The 20,960-nt window shown below is 48.8% G+C and overlaps 4 protein-coding genes across 6 annotated transcripts in view; 2 read left to right on the top strand and 2 right to left on the bottom strand.

Moving 5' to 3' along the window:
- Nucleotides 1–510: 510 nt before the first annotated feature.
- On the bottom strand, nt 511–4,017 carry igldcp (Ig-like domain-containing protein). The gene is made up of 7 exons (XM_076044075.1): nt 3,851–4,017; nt 2,738–2,775; nt 2,219–2,569; nt 1,797–1,887; nt 1,453–1,658; nt 1,336–1,368; nt 511–1,230 (listed from the first exon to the last, which is right to left on the bottom strand). The coding sequence occupies exons 1-7, from the start codon at nt 3,874–3,876 to the stop codon at nt 1,118–1,120; spliced, it is 858 nt and encodes a 285-aa protein (XP_075900190.1). The 5' UTR covers nt 3,877–4,017; the 3' UTR covers nt 511–1,117.
- Nucleotides 4,018–4,158: 141 nt separating this feature from the next.
- Nucleotides 4,159–9,341, top strand: LOC142900052 (uncharacterized). Its single transcript, XM_076044076.1, has 5 exons — nt 4,159–4,329; nt 5,042–5,416; nt 5,626–5,730; nt 8,317–8,384; nt 8,486–9,341. Exons 1-5 carry the CDS (start codon nt 4,260–4,262, stop codon nt 8,597–8,599), a joined length of 732 nt encoding a protein of 243 aa, XP_075900191.1. The 5' UTR covers nt 4,159–4,259; the 3' UTR covers nt 8,600–9,341.
- LOC142900050 (uncharacterized) lies at nt 5,794–8,011 on the bottom strand. Its single transcript, XM_076044074.1, has 2 exons — nt 7,457–8,011; nt 5,794–6,719 (listed from the first exon to the last, which is right to left on the bottom strand). The coding sequence occupies exons 1-2, from the start codon at nt 7,814–7,816 to the stop codon at nt 6,186–6,188; spliced, it is 894 nt and encodes a 297-aa protein (XP_075900189.1). The 5' UTR covers nt 7,817–8,011; the 3' UTR covers nt 5,794–6,185.
- Nucleotides 9,342–11,982: 2,641 nt separating the features above from the next.
- Nucleotides 11,983–20,960, top strand: part of LOC142900118 (collagen alpha-1(XIV) chain-like) — a 32,055-nt gene continuing 23,077 nt past the window's right edge. For 2 of the 3 annotated variants that reach the window (XM_076044177.1, XM_076044179.1), the window contains exons 1-9: nt 11,983–12,124; nt 12,451–12,557; nt 14,513–14,629; nt 14,926–15,069; nt 15,512–15,598; nt 19,125–19,400; nt 19,851–20,015; nt 20,141–20,302; nt 20,397–20,608. In XM_076044177.1, coding sequence (XP_075900292.1) covers nt 12,467–12,557; nt 14,513–14,629; nt 14,926–15,069; nt 15,512–15,598; nt 19,125–19,400; nt 19,851–20,015; nt 20,141–20,302; nt 20,397–20,608 — 1,254 coding nt within the window. In that variant the 5' untranslated portion in view covers nt 11,983–12,124; nt 12,451–12,466. The remainder of the gene's footprint in view (nt 12,125–12,450; nt 12,558–14,512; nt 14,630–14,925; nt 15,070–15,511; nt 15,599–19,124; nt 19,401–19,850; nt 20,016–20,140; nt 20,303–20,396; nt 20,609–20,960) is intronic. The other variant, XM_076044178.1, reaches the window with a different exon arrangement.

The raw sequence follows: 20,960 nt of genomic DNA, 5'->3' as shown, positions 1-20,960 counted from the left end.
GGGACGGCCCTTTAAGAGCACGTCAACCATCAAGTTAGGTTGTTGTTGTTGTTGTTTTTTATCGGGATGTTATGAAGTGTTGATGTTCCACGTGTTCCCCTCGGCTAGCGAGACGGGTAGTTGCAGTAGTCAAGTATCGAGTCCTCTGTCACAGTAGTGTCAGTAGCCCAAGATAACATTCAGTTGGTTCAATAGCGACGAGTCATTGACGATACGTAAGTTGACGTTGCAGACTGTTCAATGATTGAATTCACGTATCTTTTCTGTGAGTGGAGCTGAACGTGTTAGCTTTGCTTTCACCATTTTTACCTGTGTTGCCATTTTTCCTTAAACTGCTTTATTGATCTGAGGCCTGCATTTCATTACTACGTGCGTTTATTTCCGTTTGACGTCCCAGTGTAGTGTTGTCCTAACGCCACTAGAGGGCGACAAAGACCGTATAATAAGTTAATCGTTCCTGCGTTAGCCTTACAGAGACGTTGTGTGCGATTGCAATAAGTAATTTGAATCTTTAATGAAACCTCTTTGTTTATTTGATTACATCTTGAGTTGACTGTAGTAGATTGAACTTATTTGAATTTTATTTATCCTTTCAGACTCGTCATTTCCATCCTTCATCACCTCCTCCAGTTTTGTTGTCATTTTCACCATCATCATTCGTTGTAAACATTCCATCCAACCAACTGGAATACAAACCTTGAACTCAGCTCTCCTCCTCCTTGTATCCTTACCGATATCCCATCCTGTACTGTGTATACACCTTAACAAATCAGCACAATCCTTACACCTCTCCCCAATACATACACACTAATGACAGGAAAAACAAGATAATCAACAAAAACTCATATTGGCTCCTACAGAAACCGCCCGGCTGAATGTTACAATATGTGTTACATACATATATATATATATATATATATATACATGGTATATACATATACTTGGTTCCTCTGGGTGCCCAGTTGGTTCCTTTTTCTCTGATTGTACAAAGTGCTTTGAGACGTTTTTGGAGGTCATTTAGCGCTGTACAAATAAAAGTTGACTGTCTGAAGATTTTGTGAGATGTTTGACAGGAAGCTCCGCCCCCCAACACAGGATGGAGGAAGGTCTCTGCTTTTCATTGGATGAGGAGATGGAGGAGGAGGGCCCGGAGGACGACGGTGAAGAGAGGAAGGTTGAGCAGAGCCCAGTGGCTGCTGCTGCTGCTGGAGACAGCATCACCTGGAGAGACTGAGAGAGAGATTCTGGGTGAGCGGGAAGAACCTCCTGAGAAACTCCAGAGGACCTTCTTCTGAGGACCTCCTGCTCCTCACTCCTGCCTGTGTTTGCACTCACCCATCGCTGCTCGTCGTTCTCCTCCAGACCTTTCTGTGTGAGAAAAAAAACGTAATTGGGTGAGAGAGAGAGAGAGAGAGAGAGAGAGAGAGAGAGAGAGAGAGAGAGAACCCTTACCCTTGACAGACAGCTGCGTGGTGCTGATGGCCAGGCCCTGGAGGTCCAGAACTTTGTAGGTTCCTTCGTCATCCTCCATCAGCCTCCTGATGGTCAGCTGCTCCTTCAGTGGGTCCTTCACCACCCGATGCTGATACTGCTGCTGCTCCGTCTCTTCCTCCTCACCCGGCCTCACCCAGAGGTTGGTCCACTGCGAGCTGTTCCTGCTGTGGAGCACAATGAGGAACACACATCTTTCGACCAGCCAGCAGCACTCCCTACAGCTGCAGCTGCAGCTGCAGGTACGTGTGTGTGTGTGTGTGTGTGTGTGTGTGTGTGTGTGTGTGTGTGTGTGTGTGTTCTACCTGCTCTGGAAGATGACCCGGACTGAGTGGCGGGTGTACAGCTGCAGCTCCAGATTCTCACCAGGAGCTCTGACCTCCTGAGACTTGTGGTCTGGAGGACAGAAGGGGGTGTGAAGGTTGGAGAATTAGCCCACACAGGAGGAGGAGGGGATAGAGAAGGAGATGGAGGGGACTGAAGAAGGTGGAGAAGATAGAGGAGGAGCTGGAGGGGAGGAGGAAGAGTAAGATGAGACTGGAGGAGGTGGAGAAGATAGAGAAGGAGGAGGAGAAGAAGATAGAAAGGGGGGAGAAGTGGAAAAGATAGAGGAGGTGGAGAAGATGGAGGAGATAAAGTAGGAGATGGAAGAAGAGGAGGAGGGTGAGGAGGAGAAAATAAAGAAGGTGGAGAAGAAGATGGAGGGGGAGGTAGAGGAGACTCTGACCGAAGACCAGCAGGCGGACGCTGTGGATGAAGACCCTGGTCTTCTCCGATGGAGCTCTGTCCACCACCATGAAGCTCTCATAGCGCCCTGCGTCTCCCATCTGGACGTCGTTAATGATAAGTGAGCAGTCTCCGGCCTCCAGTTTCTCCTCCTCCCGGACCTCCAGCCGCTTCTGGTACTCCGGGGCCTGGTACTTGCTGTGGCCCCAATGCTCCAGCACCGTGTCCACCTGGTGCAGCCACTGCACATGGCAGCTGGGCAGTGCCACCTGCAGGCGGGGCCTCCAGTCGCAGGGCAGCACTGTCCTGTGCCCCACCTTGCTTTGGATAGATTGAGAGAGGGGGGAGGAGTCTGGATGGGGAGGGGATGGGGGAAGGGCAAGATCAGCCAGCCAATCACTTCACACAGTCAGATACAAAGAACCAACAACAACAACAAGGGGATAAAAACGGGAAGTTGGGTAACAAGAAGAAAGTGTGTGTGTGTGTGTGTGTGTGTGTGTGAGAGAGAGAGACTCACCAAATAACCTGCAAATCAGCAGCAGTGCCATGATAATTCTGTAGGATTGTGAAATATGTTAAAAAAAATGTTTTTACTAAATATTAAATATTAATTAACTTCTAATCTACTATCTTAGTAATAAAATACAAAATCCTGTTTGCTTTCAAAACAATGTAAATCAGCTGCAGGAAGTCAAAACAATTGGATTCATTTCTACATTATTATTATTATGTTTTGAAATTTATTTTTTTCCAAAAAAAGTTTCATCAATCAATCAATCAATCAATCAATCAATCAATCAATCAATCAATCAATCAATCAAATTTGAATTATTTAGCACCTTGCAACAGCAGTGCACAAGGTGCTTTCCAGAGTAAAACAAAAGCAGTTACTAATAAACAGTTAAAACACGCAAAACTGTGAATAAAAACAAGAATAACAAACAAGACTACAATGCATAATTGGTTAAACATTATTAAAACACAAGTGTAAAACCAACAAGCAGCAGTCCACCAGTGGCTATGTATAAAATGCCAGCCTGAATAAATGAGTTTTTAACTGAGCATTCATCATTTATCCAACTACCGGGTGTCTCCCCAGGTGGGCGGGGCTTCTGCTCGGTTTTTGCAGAAACGAAACTTTCAGGGTTGCCTCTGAAACCAACGAGACGGTTTTGACAACTTTTTCCACATTACCGCCCCGATCAAGTACAGTACATAGACGGTACTTAAAGGAGTACGAATAAAGCACAGTAAAAAAAAAAAAAAAATCTTATTCTTATTCTTATTAGTAGTATACAGTATTATGTATATGTCAGCATTGTGTAGAAATATGTAAAAATAATAATAATAATAATAATAATAATAATAATCAAACCGTTCATTACATGCACATATCTTGTTTTTCATTCCTCACTCTCTAAATATTTAAATTCTTTGTTTCTTTTAAATTCTTATAATTTTCCTTCTCCTTTGCACGGCACTTTTTTTGTTGTTGCTTTAAACCCCCATCACCCATCACCCCATGTTGGATTAATAAAGGCGTTCTATTCTAGTAGTAGTAATAGTAGTAGTAGTATTCTCAGCACCATCTCCTCTTGATGACCCTCCCCAGGTGAGAGCTGCTGCTCACCTGCTGAGGCTCCGTGCCGCCTTCATGGTTTCCGGCTTCCTGCTGAACGATACGGCTCAGTCCTCCGAGTCAGCCCTGTGACTCCTCCTGCTCCTCCAGCTCCCGCAGTCCGGTGCAGAATGGTGCTGTGCTGCGCTCCGCTCACTCCTCACTCCTCTCTCCCATTACACCCCTCTCCAACCCGTCCGCTCTCACTACCTGTTCCCGGGAAGCCCTTAAGTATCGTTTTCCTCTCGCTCACACTGACGTCAGCTTTCTCGGTTTATTTTGAAAATCCTGCCGCTGCTGCTTTTGCTGCTGCCGAAACGAAACTCCCGCAGCCCCCTCACCACTTCTGGCCCACTGATTCGCCACCGTCCAAAAACTCTGTGGCCGCTGACGGCGGCGACCCGAGCAGCTGCTGCTGTTAATGCACCTCCTGCTGCACATCCCGCAGACGCAGACGATGGCGGCCGTCAATTGGATGCTGCGCGCGCTTTGTGAGTGATCGTTCGTGTATTATTATTATTATTATTATTATTATTATTATTATTATTATTATTATTATTTAAGATTTTCTGATAGAATCTTTTCATTCTGAAGAAGGAAAAAAATTAAATTCATTACAAGAGACAGCAATGAACCCCGTCCCCCATCATTGTCTACATTATATTGTACTATAATATTTGATATTATATTATATATCATCATATAATGTAACTCATGAACGCCATTCAGCGCCGCACCGCTGTCTCTGACGACCTATCAGAGGTGAGCGCCCCCTGGCAGATGTGTTCGGCACTGTGCAGTCAGCTGATTGGTCCATAATGTAACCGGTTGAATAGTGTCGTTTGCGTTGTGATTTTGAGTGACCCACACCGTGTTGAACTCTGAAGGCTGTCTCCGTTTATTCTCTCCCACGGAGTACAGGAACAAAAGGGAAGAGGTGAGGCGGGAAATACTCTTTTATAGGGGTGTGTGTGCGCGCCCAACAGGTGTCCATAGGGGACTGAAGCTCGGGAGACAAACGTTCACTCATAAATGAATTTTGTGGAATTATACAAAATAATATCCGGCTTCTTCCACAAATATTATTAATACATAAATTATCCTGTTACACATATGCGCAGGATAATGAAGTAGAAGAAATTGTGGTTGTGCTGGGAGGGGGCAGGGCTTCACCTTGTGCTCACCTGTGCTCACCTGCTCCAGGTGCCTTTGCCCTCCACCTGTCTCTCCCGTCCTCGGCCTCTAGCCTCCTCAATCGCCCCCTGGTGGCCGCCACTGTGGGACAGAACGTATCGCTGCCCTGCAACCTGACGAGCTGCAACGAAGTCACGTGGTTCACGGTGCGCGACGACTCGGTGCTGCCCCTGCTGACCGCCAGAGAGAGCCGCCTGTCGGGAGGAGACACGGTGGAGAGACACTCACTGGGCGCCGACAGGGTCCATCCGGTGGGGACGCAGGAGCTGCAGCAGCATCTGCGGCTGCTGCGGGTGGAGGAGGCGGATGCCGGCCTGTACTTCTGCAGTGGGCGGTGTGGGGGCGCCATCCAGGTCGGCCCAGGGGTTTCCCTGCTAGTCGGCGGTAAGAGAACTCACAGAGGCTGTGTATGTATATGCATGTATTTATATAATTTCTTTTCAAGACATGGTATAAAGTGGGCGAGAGTTTTGTATTGTTGTGGAATAAATCTGAGTGACTTCATGATGACGTGTTCAGAGCAAATCATCCTGGGTACTGAAGTCCTCTGTGTGTGTGTGTGTGTGTGTGTGTGTGTGTGTGTGTGTGCGCAGGCGGCCAGCCGGACAACCAGCTTTGTTTTAGCGTCACCTACTGCCTTCTGCCACCGTCCATCGTCCTGCTGCTCAGCGCCATCGTGTGGTCGTACCTGTGCGCAGGTGTGTGTGTAGGTGGCGGATTCACCTGGATCATCCACAACAACACAACGTATATCGAACCGATTGTTTGTTTATTTATTTTAAAGTGCGATCAGACAGGACAGTAGGTTGCAATAAGCTGTTTACTCATTTTTATTTCATACATATATTTGATTTTAAACTCACCTCCAGCAGAAATTAGTGGGTCTGTCCACTAGAGGGCAGTGTAACACAGCCTATAGAGTCAGCCTGAGGGGTTCATTGCGCTCCGCGCTTCTTCCTCCAGATGATCTCGGCTAGGTAGTTTTATTTTATTTATTTTTTTCTTTTGATCTAATTACAGAGTTTTACTTTGTTGATTTCAACCGCTTCGACTTTTAGCAAAAAGAGAGAGAGAGAGAGAGAGAGAGAGAGAGAGAGGGAGGGAGGGAGGGAGGGAGGGAGAGAGAAGGGGGGGTGGTGGGGGGGGGGGGGGTTCAGATCTTCTTGAGCAGGATGCCGTAGGGCCGGACGGCGGCCTGCACGGCGAGCCGCGCCTGCAGCTCTTTGCTCTCCTCTGGGATGTAGAGCAGCCACACAGCTTCCCGCTTGCACTGCTGCCGCTTCTGCGGGTGGACGCGGTTCTGCAGCAGCACCTCATATGTGGCTCCGTCCACTCGGGAGCGGAAGCGGCCGCAGAAGCGCTCGGCGAGCCGGACGTCCGGCGTGGAGTAGACCCCGCGGCCGCGGGTGTCGCCGCTCAGCACGTGGTTGGCTGCGGCTTCCAGGAACTGCGGCTCCTCGTCGCCGCCGCCGTCTTCCCCGCCGTCCTCCCCGGCCCGTCGTATGAGGATGACGCCCAGCGAGCCGTCCATTTTGTGGCCGCTGTAGGAGACGGGCCAGGCGCTCGGACCCGTGCTCAGCCAGTCATCGCCGCCCTCGTAGCGGCCCTTCACCCGTAGGGCGATCCGGTTCCAGCCGCACGGCCGCACGTAGGCCTCGCCGCCCCGCTGGAACTTGGTGCCGCCGTCCTGCAGGGGGCGGTATAAGAGGGATGTGACAAGGGTGAGGGTTAGGGTAAAAAACACCCAAAACTACTTCAGGACCACCCCAAAACCACCCAGAACCACTTGGAAACACCCCAGAACCAGAGGCGGAACCAGCAGGGGTGGCACTGGCTGCCCCTGAAATCTCTCTGGCCACCCCAAGTGCCACCCCAAAAAAATTCAGTGTAACCCTCGCAGTGTCGCAGCATCCCAGCCGTCATAGCAAGGAGCTTCCTTCCCACTGAGCTTGGATACCACATGGCCGCCCAAATTTAAGAAAATTGGTTCCACCACTGCTCAGAACCACCCCAAAACCACCTATTAACAGGCTTAACGGTCCGCATAAGAGACCCTGGTCCATAGTTTGCAAACGCCTGGGTTGTGCCCAGTGTTAGAGCCCGAGCTAATGTTGCTCATATGTATATTATATATATACACATATAGAGTCAGCAAAAAATAATCTTATCACACATCAGTAAATTAAAAACTTAACCAAATTCATTCGGACATCCCGAGAAGTTACCTTTGTATAAGTGATTCTACAAGTATCAATATTTATAGAAGCACTCATACAAATTAAATATTTAAACAAGTTTTTCTTCTTCTTCCTGATGTGTGTGTGTGTGTACATTATTTTGGCTGACTCTCTGTATTTAAGTGCAGTCCATTCCGTGTTGAGTCCCCCCCATGTCCCTTGCTGTTATACAACTAGACTCACTGACCTTGATGTGGGTGAAGTCATAGTCGTAGCTCCTGTCAAAGAAGTCTTCTGGGTCAATGGTCACCAGGGTCCTCGTATCCTCCTTCTCCTCCTCCGCCTCCTTGCTGGGACCCTCTGTCAGCGCCGGTGGTGAGCTGTATAGGTCCTGGTCCTGGTCCTGGTCCCTCAGCGAGATGGTACCGACGCTGGGGTAGTCCAGTTCCTGGAGGCCCTCCTGCTTGTAGAACTCCTTCAGGGAGACGATGTTGACCAGGTCCTGGGGGGTCAGCATGTAGGGGGCACTACCACTGCTGCTGCGGGCCTCCACCCGGCAGCCCAGCAGGGCCGAGACTGCCTCCAGAACCAGCCTCTGGTCAGCCATGGAGCAGTAACAGATAAAGAAGAAGAAGAAGTGGGGAAAGGAATTAGAGTCTGTCTGCTGTCGTCGTGCTGTCGTCGTCTCTTCCTGCTCCGAACACAAGCAGGCTAAACCTCCTTCCTCATCGCAGCGGCTCGTCCGTCTCGGCTGCTTTCACTTTCACTTTTTAAAAAGAGCCGCAGCCCCTTTTCCAAGAAGTCACAGCCGCTGCTCTGGTTGCTGTGCGAGTCAAAGGGGAAGCTCGCAAGCTAGCGAGCGAGCCAGCGTGGCAGATAACATTTGGACTTTATACATTTTATTTAAAGAGACAGAGTGCACAAACACTGCTGCTGCTGCGGCTGCTGCGGCTGCTGCTCCCTGGTTCCGCCTCTGGCCCCACCTCTTTTTCAACATTTAACACTTTTTGGAGTGTAGCTTTATTTATTGCTCCTGACTAAAAAAAAAAACAAGTATTCATTTCTGATTTCCAGATATGAGAACTGACACACTTTCTGCTTCTGCAGCTAAACCAATCAGCTGCTGGCGCAGGTGCTGCTCGGTGGGAGGAGACCAGCGGCTTGACGTCTCTGAGGTCAGCGCGCACACACAAACACACAAACACGGCACACGGAACCCCCCCCCACACACACACACACCTGATCTCTCGCTTCATCTGTTGGTTTCTCAATGTAGGAAGCCTCGTTGCAATACTCCAGCCTCAAGCTCCGCCCTCTCGCCCCTCCAGCCAGGGGATTGGCCGGGGGGCAGGTCACGGTCACCTATGCTGCGGTCAAGCTTCCACGCTAGAGCGCCATCCACTGGTGAAGTCCCTGAATCAGCTGCCACATTCCCAACATATGCATATATATATAGGTACTACCCAGAAAATGAGAATATCCTGAAAAGGTTGTTGTATTTCTGCAATTCAACTTAAAAGGTGAATTTGACATATTATATAAACAAATAATATGCAAATCAATATATTTCCAGGTTTTTATTTCTTTGGATTTTGCTGATCAGGTCTTGCAGCTTAAAAAAACCCTCAAATGTTATAATCATTTTCTGAGTTTGTGGGTTTGTGGTTTTAATAAGCTGAAAATCTTAATCAGCAAAGTTACAACAAGGAACTGCTTGAGTTGTTGCGTGTAATGGCTCAATAGAATTTGTTGGTTTCATCTTTTATGTTAAATTGCCAAAATAAAACAACTTTTACTTGATATTCTAATTTTCCGGGTAGTACCTGTATGTGTATGTGTATATATATATATATGTATGTATATATATATATGTGTGTATATATATATGTGTGTGTGTGTATATGTATATATATGTGTGTGTATATATATATATATCTGTATTTTTGTATGTTTATATGTATATATATGTATGTGTATACATATATTTACACACACACGCACGCATATATATATATATATATATAATGTATAAACCTGGAAGTTTCATACTTTCATCTTCTCTTGATTTAGGTTTAGAATTTTTAGCATTTTCAACGAGTCATTTTTTTTAAATAAACACATTTCAAAAGACACACAGAGACATTCTTCAAATTCTTTTTCTGTCATGTTATCAGATGTTTCATTTTTTACTAGGCTAAAATTGCTAATTTGTTTGACTTTTATTAATATTAATATTAATAATATTATTTTTTATTATTTAATTGCCACTCTCGCCACTGCAAGGAAACCTGCGCCATGGCGTTGAACTTGGTTTGGCTCTCTTCCCCGCAAGGCGAAGAAGAAGAAGAAGAAAAGAGGAAAAGAGGAGGCAGGCTGTTGACGGTTATTGCCAAAGTCGTTCAAGGTCAGAGGTCAGTGAGTCGGGAGGTCAGGTCAGGTCAGGTGCAGGGCGAGTCGACACTCAGAGAGGGAGGGAGAGAGAGAGTGAGAGAGAGAGAGAGAGAGAAGGGAGGACATTCCAGAGAGTTCCAGAAGATTCTTGAACCTGGAGCTGCTGTTTCTTCTGGACTCTCAACCTGTAGAGACAAATTCAGGAGGAGAAGGATGGGGAGGATGAGGAGAAGAGGAAGGAGGAGGAGATCTGTTTTTTTTTTACCCAGGGGAGCCGTGCTGCTGTGTGCAAGTTAGATAGGTGGCGCAAATCTGGGTTAATGAGCAGCAGGTCAGCAGGTCCAGGATGAGGAAGCAAAAGCTACAGCTAGCAGTAAAGAACGGACGGATGACCTATTTCTAGCAGAAACCACTTATTAAACTGGGACGAACCACTGGGCCCACTGGTGGAGGAAATGTGGACTTTACTGCTCTGTCTGTTGAATGTTTGAAAAAGAAAAGAAAAATGTTGCCGTCTTTTTTATTTAAAAAAAAAAAAGAAAAGAAAAAAGTTTCCACCACACTGTAAAAGTTTACGTTTCACCACTTTAAACGGGAAAATGTCTCCTTTTGGGAGCGCTTTTTAAATCAGGAGCTGTGTTTTTATAGTCAAGTTTTTATAGAAAGATATATATTTAAATACGTATATTTCGTTTTGAACACCACATTGTTTTGTTGCAATTGTCAAACACAACACTCACTCAACACAAACTAACACACACTGAGGTGAACTTGAGCCACAAGTTTCCATGGCACTCACTTTTTTCTTTTTTTCTTTTTTTTTTTACAAGGAGCCACCTGCTCCCAACACACTCGCGAGCACCCACATACACACATGCACGCACGCAGGACACACACACACACACACACACACACACACACACACACACACACACACACACACACACGCACACACATTTTTGCTGCCTCGCCTCACATTAAAGCAGTAGCAGGAATGAGTAGCTGCAGGCTCGGATGGAAGGAAACACCCTTCGGTTCTCTGCAAGTCCCGAGCGACGGACTGACTGGCTGACTGACTGAGGAGGAGCGACCACCGGAAGTGGCAGCAGGGTTGCTCCAAAGTAAAAAAGAAAAAAATATGAAACAGTCGTAAAACCTGCCTCCCTCGCCTCCCTGCTTGGCACACAGTATTCGGGGGTTAGATCTCCCAATGACTGCTGGGGCGCTGCAGTGCCGCACTGCTGCCGCATTTGACCCATCCGATGTGACAATCACTGGCTGACTTTATTTGTCAGTTTCAGTGGCATTAATGAATTTGTCTTAATTGTGATTTAAATGCTACCAAATCTGTGTTTTGCTCAACTATTTCACCTATATGAAGGTGATGAAATTTGTACGTGTGATTCTTTATGGATTCTCAAGCCATAGTGTCATATTGGGGGTAATGTTAAGTGTATTCATTTTAGGGGGGACTAAATATGACGTCACTGGTGGCCTTGGCGCAAAGTGCACAGCCCGCCACTGGTTATATATTAAACATTTGCTTTACATTCATCACTAAATAACTTTTTTATGTTCTAGGTGTTTATTTGTGAGGTACATTTCATTATCTATCGCGGAACGATTCTACAGTCAAAAGTGCCCGACAAAAAAAACAAAATAACACTGTCCACCCCTGGACTCGCTTCCATGTTGCTCTTCTTTGTTTACTTCCCTGAATTCTGTCGCACTTCATCTACGCGATCTCAGCGGGATGACGTCAGCCGACACCCAGCGGTGAAAGCGGAGGGGGTGCAGCTTGCCGGCGGGGGGTGAGACCCCGGTGGTTTTGGTTTGTGGGAAAGGGACTAAATGCCGATTGATTGAGAGCCGTCCCGCGTTCGAAAAACACAGTTTCAACCCCCTTATTTCAGTGGGAAAGGGGCTGAAGTGAACCTGGGGGCTCAAAATATCGTGTTTCTGATGGCGAAAGGGGGGAACGCAGTTAGCCTGTTAGACAAACTGCCAACACCCCCACGCCCCCACGTGCAGCTGAAGAGAAAAACTAGTGTTAGACTGAATTATTTAAACATACTTAAAACGACAACAACACATTGTTCACTTTATGAATATTCCTCGGCCATTATTTGGCTAACATTAAAAGTCATACACTAACTACATGAAGACTTGCTAATATTGTTTGTCATAATTGTTATATTTAAATTAGGGTTTGGTTTATATTTATATTTAAGCTACGGTGCTGTTTTCACGCCCTGTCTTGGTCATCAAAAACGGTCGACCTCATTTAAACGTAATTATTACGATTCATTTCCCCACATTTTTCTGCTCAACGATCGGGTGATTATTCTCATTTTATTTTGAAAGGCTTAACCGGAAGTCGTGTGCCTGCTCCGGACTCGATGGCAGCAGCGAGCGGAGCTGCCTGAGCGCAGTTCGGAGCGCAGCCACCGTGAGGAGCAGGACGAGCCGGGACGAGAGCGTCGCTGAGTGGGTCAACACGGAACCTCCGTCATCACCTGTACAGGTAAACAAGCGTCCTCACCTCCGTCCGTCCGTCCGTCCGTCCTCTTAGCCAGCAGCTCACTGGGCTCCAGCAGGTCAGAGACTCTGCTGGGCTGCTGGGGTGGGACCAGGTGGTCTCAGATTCCTCACCTGTCCTGCCAGTCACACCTGTGATCCTCAAGTGGATTTTTTTTTCTTTCTTTTTTTTTTTTTTATATGAACTTCAACAGATTTCTTCTGCAGGCTGTGTAGGTTCTTGTTGTTTTGCTCAATATGCTCCATAAGCAAAGTGCATCATCTCTTCTTCCTCACCCCTCTGAACTCCTGTCTCACCTTGGTCCTCATCAGGTGAGTCGTCTCCAGGATGAAGTCCTCAGTCACAGCCGCCGTTTGCCTTCTGTTGGCCGCCACCGCTGCCGTGCTGCTTCTCCTCCCTGCACCAGCTGCAGCCCAAGGTAGGTCCACCTCCCAGTGCCTAGTTCTCCACATCCCAGTGCCTAGTTCTCCAGTTCATAGTCCCTAGTTCTCCACCTCCCAGTGCCTACTTCTCCAGTTCATAGTCCCTAGTTCTCCACCTCCCAGTGCCTAGTTCTCCACCTCCCAGTGCCTAGTTCTCCAGTTCATAGTCCCTAGTTCTCCACCTCCCAGTGCCTAGTTCTCCACCTCCCAGTGCCTACTTCTCCAGTTCATAGTCCCTAGTTCTCCACCTCCCAGTGCCTACTTCTCCAGTTCATAGTCCCTAGTTCTCCACCTCCCAGTGCCTAGTTCTCCACCTCCCAGTCCCTAGTTCTCCACCTCCCAGTGCCTAGTTCTCCACCTCCCAGTCCCTAGTTCTCCACCTCCCAGTCCCTAGTTCTCCACCTCCCAGTCCCTAGTTCTCCACCTCCCAGTGCCTAGTTCTCCACCTCCCAGTCCCTAGTTCTCCACCTCCCAGTCCCTAGTTCTCCACCTCCCAGTGCCTAGTTCTCCACCTCCCAGTGCCTAGTTCTCCACATCCCACTTTCCGTCTCCCAGTTCCTAGTTCCCCAGTTAGTTCTGAGTTCCCAGTCTCAATGTGGATATATGTTTAAAGGAATGATCAGCTGCTCTGGTTTCTCCTGCTGTGTTTCTTCAGGAAGTGACTTGTTTTCCTCACTAATGATCGTTTTTTTTAATCATAGAAGAGACTTGAGACAACTGTGGAATCAGATTTTCTTTTAATTTCAATTATTATTTTTATTGTCATAATTATTATTTTCACCAACGTCCTGATTTGGTTCAACTTGTTTACAAAACGATTCAGGTCTGAAGACTCGGAGTCATTAGCTTGTTAGCTCGCCTCTGCTGCTGCTGTTGCTGCTGTTGCTGCTGCTCTTGAATGTGGCTGATGTTCATGCATGATGCATCGTCAGGAGCCAACATGTGTCCATGCAGCAGGGGGGGAGAGGAAAAAAAAGGGGGCCCCCTCTGATTGGTTGAGGGTTGGCGGGGCTGGTGCAGGTCCGAGCAGGTCTCGACTTCTTACGTGACATTTATCGCAGACAGTCTGCACAACTTTCCCTCTTCTCCGCTCTCTCCGCTCTGCAGCTGCCACTCCATCTCCACCTTCTCTAACCATCCACCAGAAACTCTAGAAGGTCAAAGAAGCTTCAGCAGATCATCAGAACATCACGGTTTCATCACCACCTGAAGCTGCGTAGATGTTGATAAACATGTTGATCATGAGTCTGGAGCAGTTTTTGTTATTTTCTGCTCTCTTAATGAGAATACTGGTGGGTTCAAAAGCTCCTCCACTGTGAGAACATCTCACTCCAGGAGACACCACAAGCAGGAGGAGGAGAAGAACCCGCCTGCTGGTCTTTCCTCATCCAGTTGGGCAGGCCACGCCCCTCCTCAGACCTTCTGATGGAAGGTCACATGACTTGTTGGCAGTCGAGCAGATCAGGAGTGAGCGAGCAAGTGCTGCAAAAAGCGGGCTAATTTGTCAGCATCATTGTGTCAGACACCACTTAATCCTGCTCAAGAAGTCAGAGGTCAGACCACGTTCACTTTAGCTCTTGTCACTCAACAGTAATTAGAAGATTACGGCTTTTCGTTCTTCTTCTTCTTCTTCTTCTTCTTCTTGTTTTACAGGAGGGCAGGGGACTTGGAGCTTTTCTGTGACATGTGGACTTTTAACAGTGCATTGTGTGCAGTGACAGAGGGGGAACTATTTTTTAGCGACGTGCTTGCGTAAAAAAACATTTATTTATTCATGTAGTTTGATTGATTGAATGGAAATGAGAGCGGCAAATAAATGTTATTTTTCAAAAATCAAAATTCAAAATCTTCTTCTTCTTCTTCTGCTCTTGCTGCTGCTACTGCTGCTGCTGCTGCTGCTGCTCACGGCCAGTTGGTGGCACTCTTCTCACTTCACCTCTTTCTCTTCCAGTTTCTGCTCCACGTCGATTCCGGGCCAAAGTCCTGAGTCCCACACAGCTGCAGGTGTCCTGGAAGGAGCCCAAGGGAGAGTTTGAGGTCTTCAGGGTGGTCTACAGCTCGGAGCCAGGTGAGGGAAGATTCTCTGGACTTCAGGCTCTGAGCAAGGCCTCAGGTTCTCTGCTTCTCAGGAGGTGCCACCTGTGCAGAAACCTTCACATTTACACGTCTCCACTGAGTCTTCTGGACCTTCTCCCGAAGGGACAGTGCACTTTAGCGTCTTTAGTGTGTCCTCTGACCTTAACAGGCTAGTGATCGGTACCTGTGTTGATGCTTCCCTGAGGGTGTGAGATCTTCTCCAGCACCCTCAGACTGACTCTGTTCTCCTACTTGTCCTCCTCTGTCTCCTCCCGGGGTGGAGAGCAGGTGGGGAGCAGCGGGAGGTGAAGGTGTCCAAGGAGGAGGCCAAACTACTGATCCAGGACTTCGACCCCACCAAGGAGTATACCTTCTGGGTCAGCGCCGTCAACGGACAGCAGGAGAGCAAAGCTCTGCAGGCCAAGCATGAAGGTGAGACTCGATTCTCCTCAAGTTCCTCAGGTTTTCCTCAGGATCTCTTCAGGTTCCTCAGGTGTTACGGCCAGCAGCCGTCTCGCCCCCTCCCTCTGTGTAATTCACCACTTCAAGCATCCCCAGCGTATGTTAATCTATGTGTGCCATTTTCTTAAGGATCTCCTCAGGTTCCTTAGGTTCTCCTCAGGTTTCTCTAGATCTCCTCAGGATTTCCTCAGGATCTTCTCTGGTTCCTCAGGTTTTCTTATGAATCTCCTCAGGTTACATAGGTTCTCCTCAGGTTCTCCTCAGGTTCTCCTCTGGTTCTCCTCAGGTTTCTCAGGATCTCCTCATATTCTCCTCAGGTTCCTCTCAGGTTCCTCAGGTTCTCCTCAGATTCTCGATGTCTCATGGTGTCTCAGTGCCTCAGTCCACTCATTATGGTGTGTTTGTCCTGCAGCAGCTCAGCGGGCCAGTGTGGAGAGGGTGGAGCCCCAGAGCACCCAGGAGGGCGGCGCTGCCGAGGAGAACAACGAGATCACTGAAGGTAGGAGGCTTCGAGGGGGAAGTAGAGAAGAGCTTGGCCTGGCTGAGATCCTTCATCCCAGTGGAACTCTGGGAGTTTTGGTGGTCACACCACAAGTGTGTCTGCAGTGTTTTATTGGCCTGAAAAAAGGAGGCATGGTCTCAGTGAAGGTGCGGTGGCGCCACTTCTGACCCAAATTACACCTTCTGCTGCTGAAGCCCCCCCCCCCAGCCTGTGTTTAGATTCACCTCTGATGGAATTTCTTCAGGTTCCTCTCCAGACTAATGACAGGCTGCAGCTGCACTAAATGTGGATTTGATTCGCCTCTTGATCCTCAAAGCTGCTCTGAAGGTTCAGACCCTCCACTCTGGTCTTCAGAGTCAGGTGGTCACAGCAGCAGCTGTGAAGTTCTGAGGATGATTATGAGGATGATGATGTTGATGATGATGGTGATGATAGTGATGATGGTTGATGATGATGATGGTGATGATGATAATGGAGATGATGATGGTGATGATGGTGATGAAGATGATGGTGATGATGGTTGATGTTGATGATGATGGTGATGATGATGGTTAATGCTGGTTGATGAGCAGGTGCAGGATTGGCTGGGCACTGAGTGGCTGTGGTGACATCACCGGCTGTGTGTTGGTGTGTGTGTGAGATAGGTGAAGGCTTGTTGCTCCTGCCCTCTGATTGGCCAGGCAGCGGGCTCAACTTAGTGTGTGCGAGTGCGTGTGCGTGCATGCGTAGGTGTGCAGGTATGTGTGTGAGTGTGTGCATGTGTGAATGTGTGTTTTTGTGTTTGAGTGAGTGTGTGTGTGTGTGTGTGTGTGTGTGTGTGTGTGTGTGTGCGCGTGTTGTTCTAGGTGTTTGACAGCAGCAGTGAAGGTGTGGACGGGCCGCTGGCTCCGCCCCTTCCCTGTCTGACTGACTCGGGGAGGGAGGATCAGGACCAATCATGTCGAGGCCTGTTCTCAAATGATTCATCCACTGAGGAGCTGTTGTTCTTTCTTCCTTCTGCTGCCTGCTTAGCTGAATTCTCTGCAGCCAGATCACCTGTCTGTCTATCCTACTGTCTGTCTTTATATCTGCCTGTCTGTCTGCATTGATCTGTCTGTCTGTCTCGATATCTGTCTGTCTATCTGTCTCTCTCTATATTGGTCTGTCTGTCTGACTGTGTCTATGTCTGTCTGACTGTCTCTATCTGTCTCTCTCTATATTGGTCTGTCTGTCTCTCTCTATATTGGTCTGTCTGTCTTTCTCTACATCTGTCTGTCTGTCTTCTTGCTAACCCATCTTCTCCACTGATCCCCTGCAGTGTCTGACATCTTCTGACTTGTAGAACTCCAGTTGGTGCAAACACTGTTGTGTTTGGGTTGTGTTTGGGTTGTGTTTGTGTCGTGTTGTGTGTTGTGCTGTGTCATGCTGTGTGTGTTGTGTTAACAGCTGAAAGGATTATTCAGTGTGTTTGTGGGAAAGTGTCTCTGTGCTGTGTGATGGAAGCATCATCTGCTGCAATGCTGCTCACCTGAGCTGAGAACTGTGAAGCAACCAGGGAACAGCAAAAACAACATCCCGGTGGGGTCAGAAGGTCAGGGATCAGAGGTCAGAGTGTGTGGCCTCAGCTCAGTAGGTTGGGAGTGCAGTAGTGCTGCTGCAGTTGTTTGTTTTGATCACAGCTGGACAATATTTTCCGCAATAAAAGAAGAGCTGAGGTCCTCCCTCCGCTGCTTCTGATTGGCTGACTGGGCTCCCTGGAGTTAGGCTCTGCCCACCAACCCCCACAAGTAGGAGGGGCAGGAAGCCAGCAGCAGAAGTAGCAGCCTCTGTGGACTCTTGAGGAACACTGAGGAACCCTGGGGAACCTCCAGCCTTCCTGAGGCTGATGTTAGCCCCACCCCCCTCGGCCTTGTCCAATCCTGGCCCAACACTCTGAGGGCCCAGTTACCTGCTCAACTTTTCACCTGAGCAGCTGCTCGGAATCCGTTCAAGGTCGACGTGTCGGCGAGGAGGCAGCGCTGGAATTGGAGGCAGCTGACCTTTTGGCCCGAGCTGTAAATTAGCTCAACCTTCACAGCAGGGCCTGGGGTGAAGCACCTCCTCACTCCTCCTCACTCCTCCTCACACCTCCTCACTCCACTCCTCTTCAGTCTTCCTGACTCCTCCTCTCACCTCCTCACACTTCCTCATTCCCCGACTCCTCACTCCTCCTCACTCCTCCTCACTCCTCCTCTCACCTCCTCACTCCTCCTCACTCCTCCTCACTCCACTCCTCTTCAGTCTTCCTGACTCCTCCTCTCACCTCCTCACACTTCCTCATTCCCCAACTCCTCACTCCTCCTCACTCCTCCTCTCACCTCCTCACTCCTCCTCACTCCACTCCTCTTCAGTCTTCCTGACTCCTCCTCTCACCTCCTCACACTTCCTCATTCCCCGACTCCTCACTCCTCCTCACTCCTCCTCACTCCTCCTCTCACCTCCTCACTCCTCCTCACTCCTCCTCACTCCACTCCTCTTCAGTCTTCCTGACTCCTCCTCTCACCTCCTCACACTTCCTCATTCCACGACTCCTCACTCCTCCTCTCACCTCCTCCCACCTGCTGCCAAAGGGGGATGTCAGTAGCGCCTCCTGGTGGCCGACCGCGTTGGAATCCGTCAGTCAGCAGAGGATTACAACCTCTTTCTGACACAAGATCGTGCCCTCTTCATCTCTGACCCCTGTCTTCCACTCACCTAACCCCTCCCACCACCCTCTTCCCCCTCCCCCCTCTTCTCCCAATGCTTCCAGTAGAGCAGAATAGTTTCTCTCAGAAATTCCTACCTAAATCCCCAGTAAACCCTCCTCCTGCTGCTGCTGCTGCAGCCCCATTCTTCAGCCTTCAGCACCTGGAGCTGTGAGCACTGGAGACAAGTGGGAACAGCCAGCCAGCCAGTCAGTCAGTCAGTCACACCACAGAAGAAGAAATATTGTTGTCGAGAAGAATGTTATCATTATTGTCATAACTGAAACTCAGTTGACCCACAACATCACATGTTTGTTTGTGGGTGGTTGATCGTGGCGTTCCGGATGCGTTTTGCTGGTCATACTGCAGACAGCCACCAGGGGGAGCTGCTGATGTTCCACCACTTGTGTAGCTTTTAATTAGAAACACCGATGACAACGATCGTACAAAGCAGCCATCAACAAACCACAACTTGTGCCAGTAACAGTGTGTGTGTGTGTGTGTGTGTGTGTGTGTGTGTGTGTGTGTGTGTGTGTGTGCCTGGCCGAGGTCGACATTCCGACACTGTAGAGACTTGCAGGTTAGTGATACTGTTCTGAGCCGCTGTCAATGATGAATGAAACGACTACTCAAGAATGCCCTTACACACATACTCTATCACACACACACACACACACACACACATACACGGTGAGATGGTAAAACATGCTGCGACGTGAGAGAAATATTCGCTCTTATTCATGTCAGAGAATTAGAGATTGAGTCTCTGTGTGTGTGTAACTGACTGTGTGAGTGTGTGTGTGTGTGTCTCCTCCCCCCAGATGAGGCCTTCATCTGCAGGAGCTCGGCGCCGGCCGACCTGGTCCTCCTGGTGGACGGCTCCTGGAGCATTGGGCGCATCAACTTTCGGCTGGTGCGGACCTTCCTGGAGAACCTGGTCCGGGCCTTCCAGGTGGACCAGGACCGCACCAGGGTCGGCCTGGCCCAGTACAGCGGGGACCCGCGCATTGAATGGCACCTAAACACCCACAGCAGCAAGGAGGCTGTGATGGAGGCGGCCAAGAACCTGCCCTACAAAGGAGGGAACACCCTGACTGGTACACACACACACACACACACACACACACTCACAGAGGTACACACAGGGGCTATGTGTATGTGTGGGGAGGCGGGGTCAGGTGACGCAGGCGTGTCAGAGTGTTTGAGGAGTGACATCAGAGGGGAAAGTGTTTGATTGCAGAGAAGAGCTTCGCCTTCTGTCTTCAGAACCTTTAATCACAGAGTCAACACCCGATGATGAGAGTCAGTCTGTGGTGAAGAATTGAGAGCTATGTTCAGGTTTCACTCATCCTGCTTCTCACCTGCTCTTCACCTGCTCCTGCAGTCAGACTGCACATCACTGGAGGCTGACTTCCTGTTGGTCCCAGACAACAGGAAGTCAGGAGGTGTGTGTTGTTGTGACATCATCAACTCTTCTTCACCCTCTTCCTCTTCCTACCTCTCCTTCTACTCCTCTTGCTCCACCCCCCACCCCCCACTTCCTCCAGGTCTGGCCCTCACCTTCATCCAGGAGAACAGCTTCAGCCCCGAGTCTGGCTCCAGACCAGGTGTTCCCAGGGTGGTGGTGCTGGTGACAGATGGGAAGTCCCAGGACGACGTCATCCCGGCGGCCCGTAGCCTGAGGGAGTCAGGGGTGGAGGTGTTTGCCATTGGTGGGTACAGACCGCCGCCCCCCCAGAACCTCCAGACGCACCTGGTACACAGCAGCACGCTCAGGGTCTCCTGTTCCCTGGCCCCGCCCACCTGACCACACCCTCTCACCCCCCTATGACTCCAGGTGTGAAGAACGCCGACGAGAACGAGCTGAAGGCCATCGGCTCATCCCCGCTCGACTCGCATGTCTACAACGTGGCCGACTTTGACGTGATGAGCAACATCGTGGACGGACTGACCAGGACCATCTGTGGCAGGGTGGAGGAGCTGGCCAATCAGCTGAGAGGTCACACACACACACACAGACACAGACACACACACACACACACACACACACACACACACACACTCTTTAATCCAGTTCCTCTCCTGCCCAGCAGGAGGTAGTGAACCCGCCCCTCCTCCTCCCAACCCTCTGACCCATCACCCTCCTCCTCCTCCTGCTGCTGCTGCCGTGGCCATGCCTACCGACCTGGTGACCTCAGAGGTCACCGCCCGCAGCTTCCGCGTGACGTGGCGCCCGGCGGAGGGACAAGTGGACAAGTACCGTGTAGTCTACTACCCTGCCAGCGGAGGGCAGCCTGACGAGAAGGTAGGTATGTGTGTGTGTGTGTGTGTGTGTGTGTGTGTGTGTGTGTGTGTGATTTTTATATGTCACATGTGGCTTTAAAGGTCAAACACAGCAGTGAAATGTGATGGCAAAAAACTTCAGCACTGTGAAACTAAAATAGATAAGAATAAAATAGATAAAAAAATATATATACAGTAAATGTATGTATGTATATATATATGTATATATATATATATATATATATGCATATGTATATATATATATATATATATATGTATATATATATATATATATATATATATATATATATATATATATATACATATATATATATATATATATGTATATATATATATACATATATATATACATA

The sequence above is a fragment of the Nelusetta ayraudi genome, unplaced genomic scaffold, assembly GCF_046127955.1.
Source record: "Nelusetta ayraudi isolate G7.1 ecotype Tasmania unplaced genomic scaffold, CSIRO-AGI_Nayr_v1 ptg000079l, whole genome shotgun sequence".
NCBI classification, from domain to species: domain Eukaryota; kingdom Metazoa; phylum Chordata; class Actinopteri; order Tetraodontiformes; family Monacanthidae; genus Nelusetta; species Nelusetta ayraudi.
This window is presented reverse-complemented; position numbering and strand designations above follow the sequence as displayed.

Coding starts and splice junctions, on each gene's coding strand:
- LOC142900052 (XM_076044076.1), top strand. CDS start 4,260: ATGCACCTCCTGCTGCACATCCCGCAGACGCAGACGATGGCGGCCGTC. Junction 5,417..5,625: donor GGTTTCCCTGCTAGTCGGCG/GTAAGAGAACTC, acceptor GTGTGTGCGCAG/GCGGCCAGCCGGACAACCAG. Junction 5,731..8,316: donor GTGGTCGTACCTGTGCGCAG/GTGTGTGTGTAG, acceptor CTGCTTCTGCAG/CTAAACCAATCAGCTGCTGG.
- igldcp (XM_076044075.1), bottom strand. CDS start 3,876: ATGAAGGCGGCACGGAGCCTCAGCAG. Junction 2,776..3,850: donor GCGGCACGGAGCCTCAGCAG/GTGAGCAGCAGC, acceptor ACAATCCTACAG/AATTATCATGGCACTGCTGC. Junction 1,888..2,218: donor CGTCCGCCTGCTGGTCTTCG/GTCAGAGTCTCC, acceptor TCTGTCCTCCAG/ACCACAAGTCTCAGGAGGTC.
- LOC142900050 (XM_076044074.1), bottom strand. CDS start 7,816: ATGGCTGACCAGAGGCTGGTTCTGGAGGCAGTCTCGGCCCTGCTGGGC. Junction 6,720..7,456: donor ATGACTTCACCCACATCAAG/GTCAGTGAGTCT, acceptor CGCCCCCTGCAG/GACGGCGGCACCAAGTTCCA.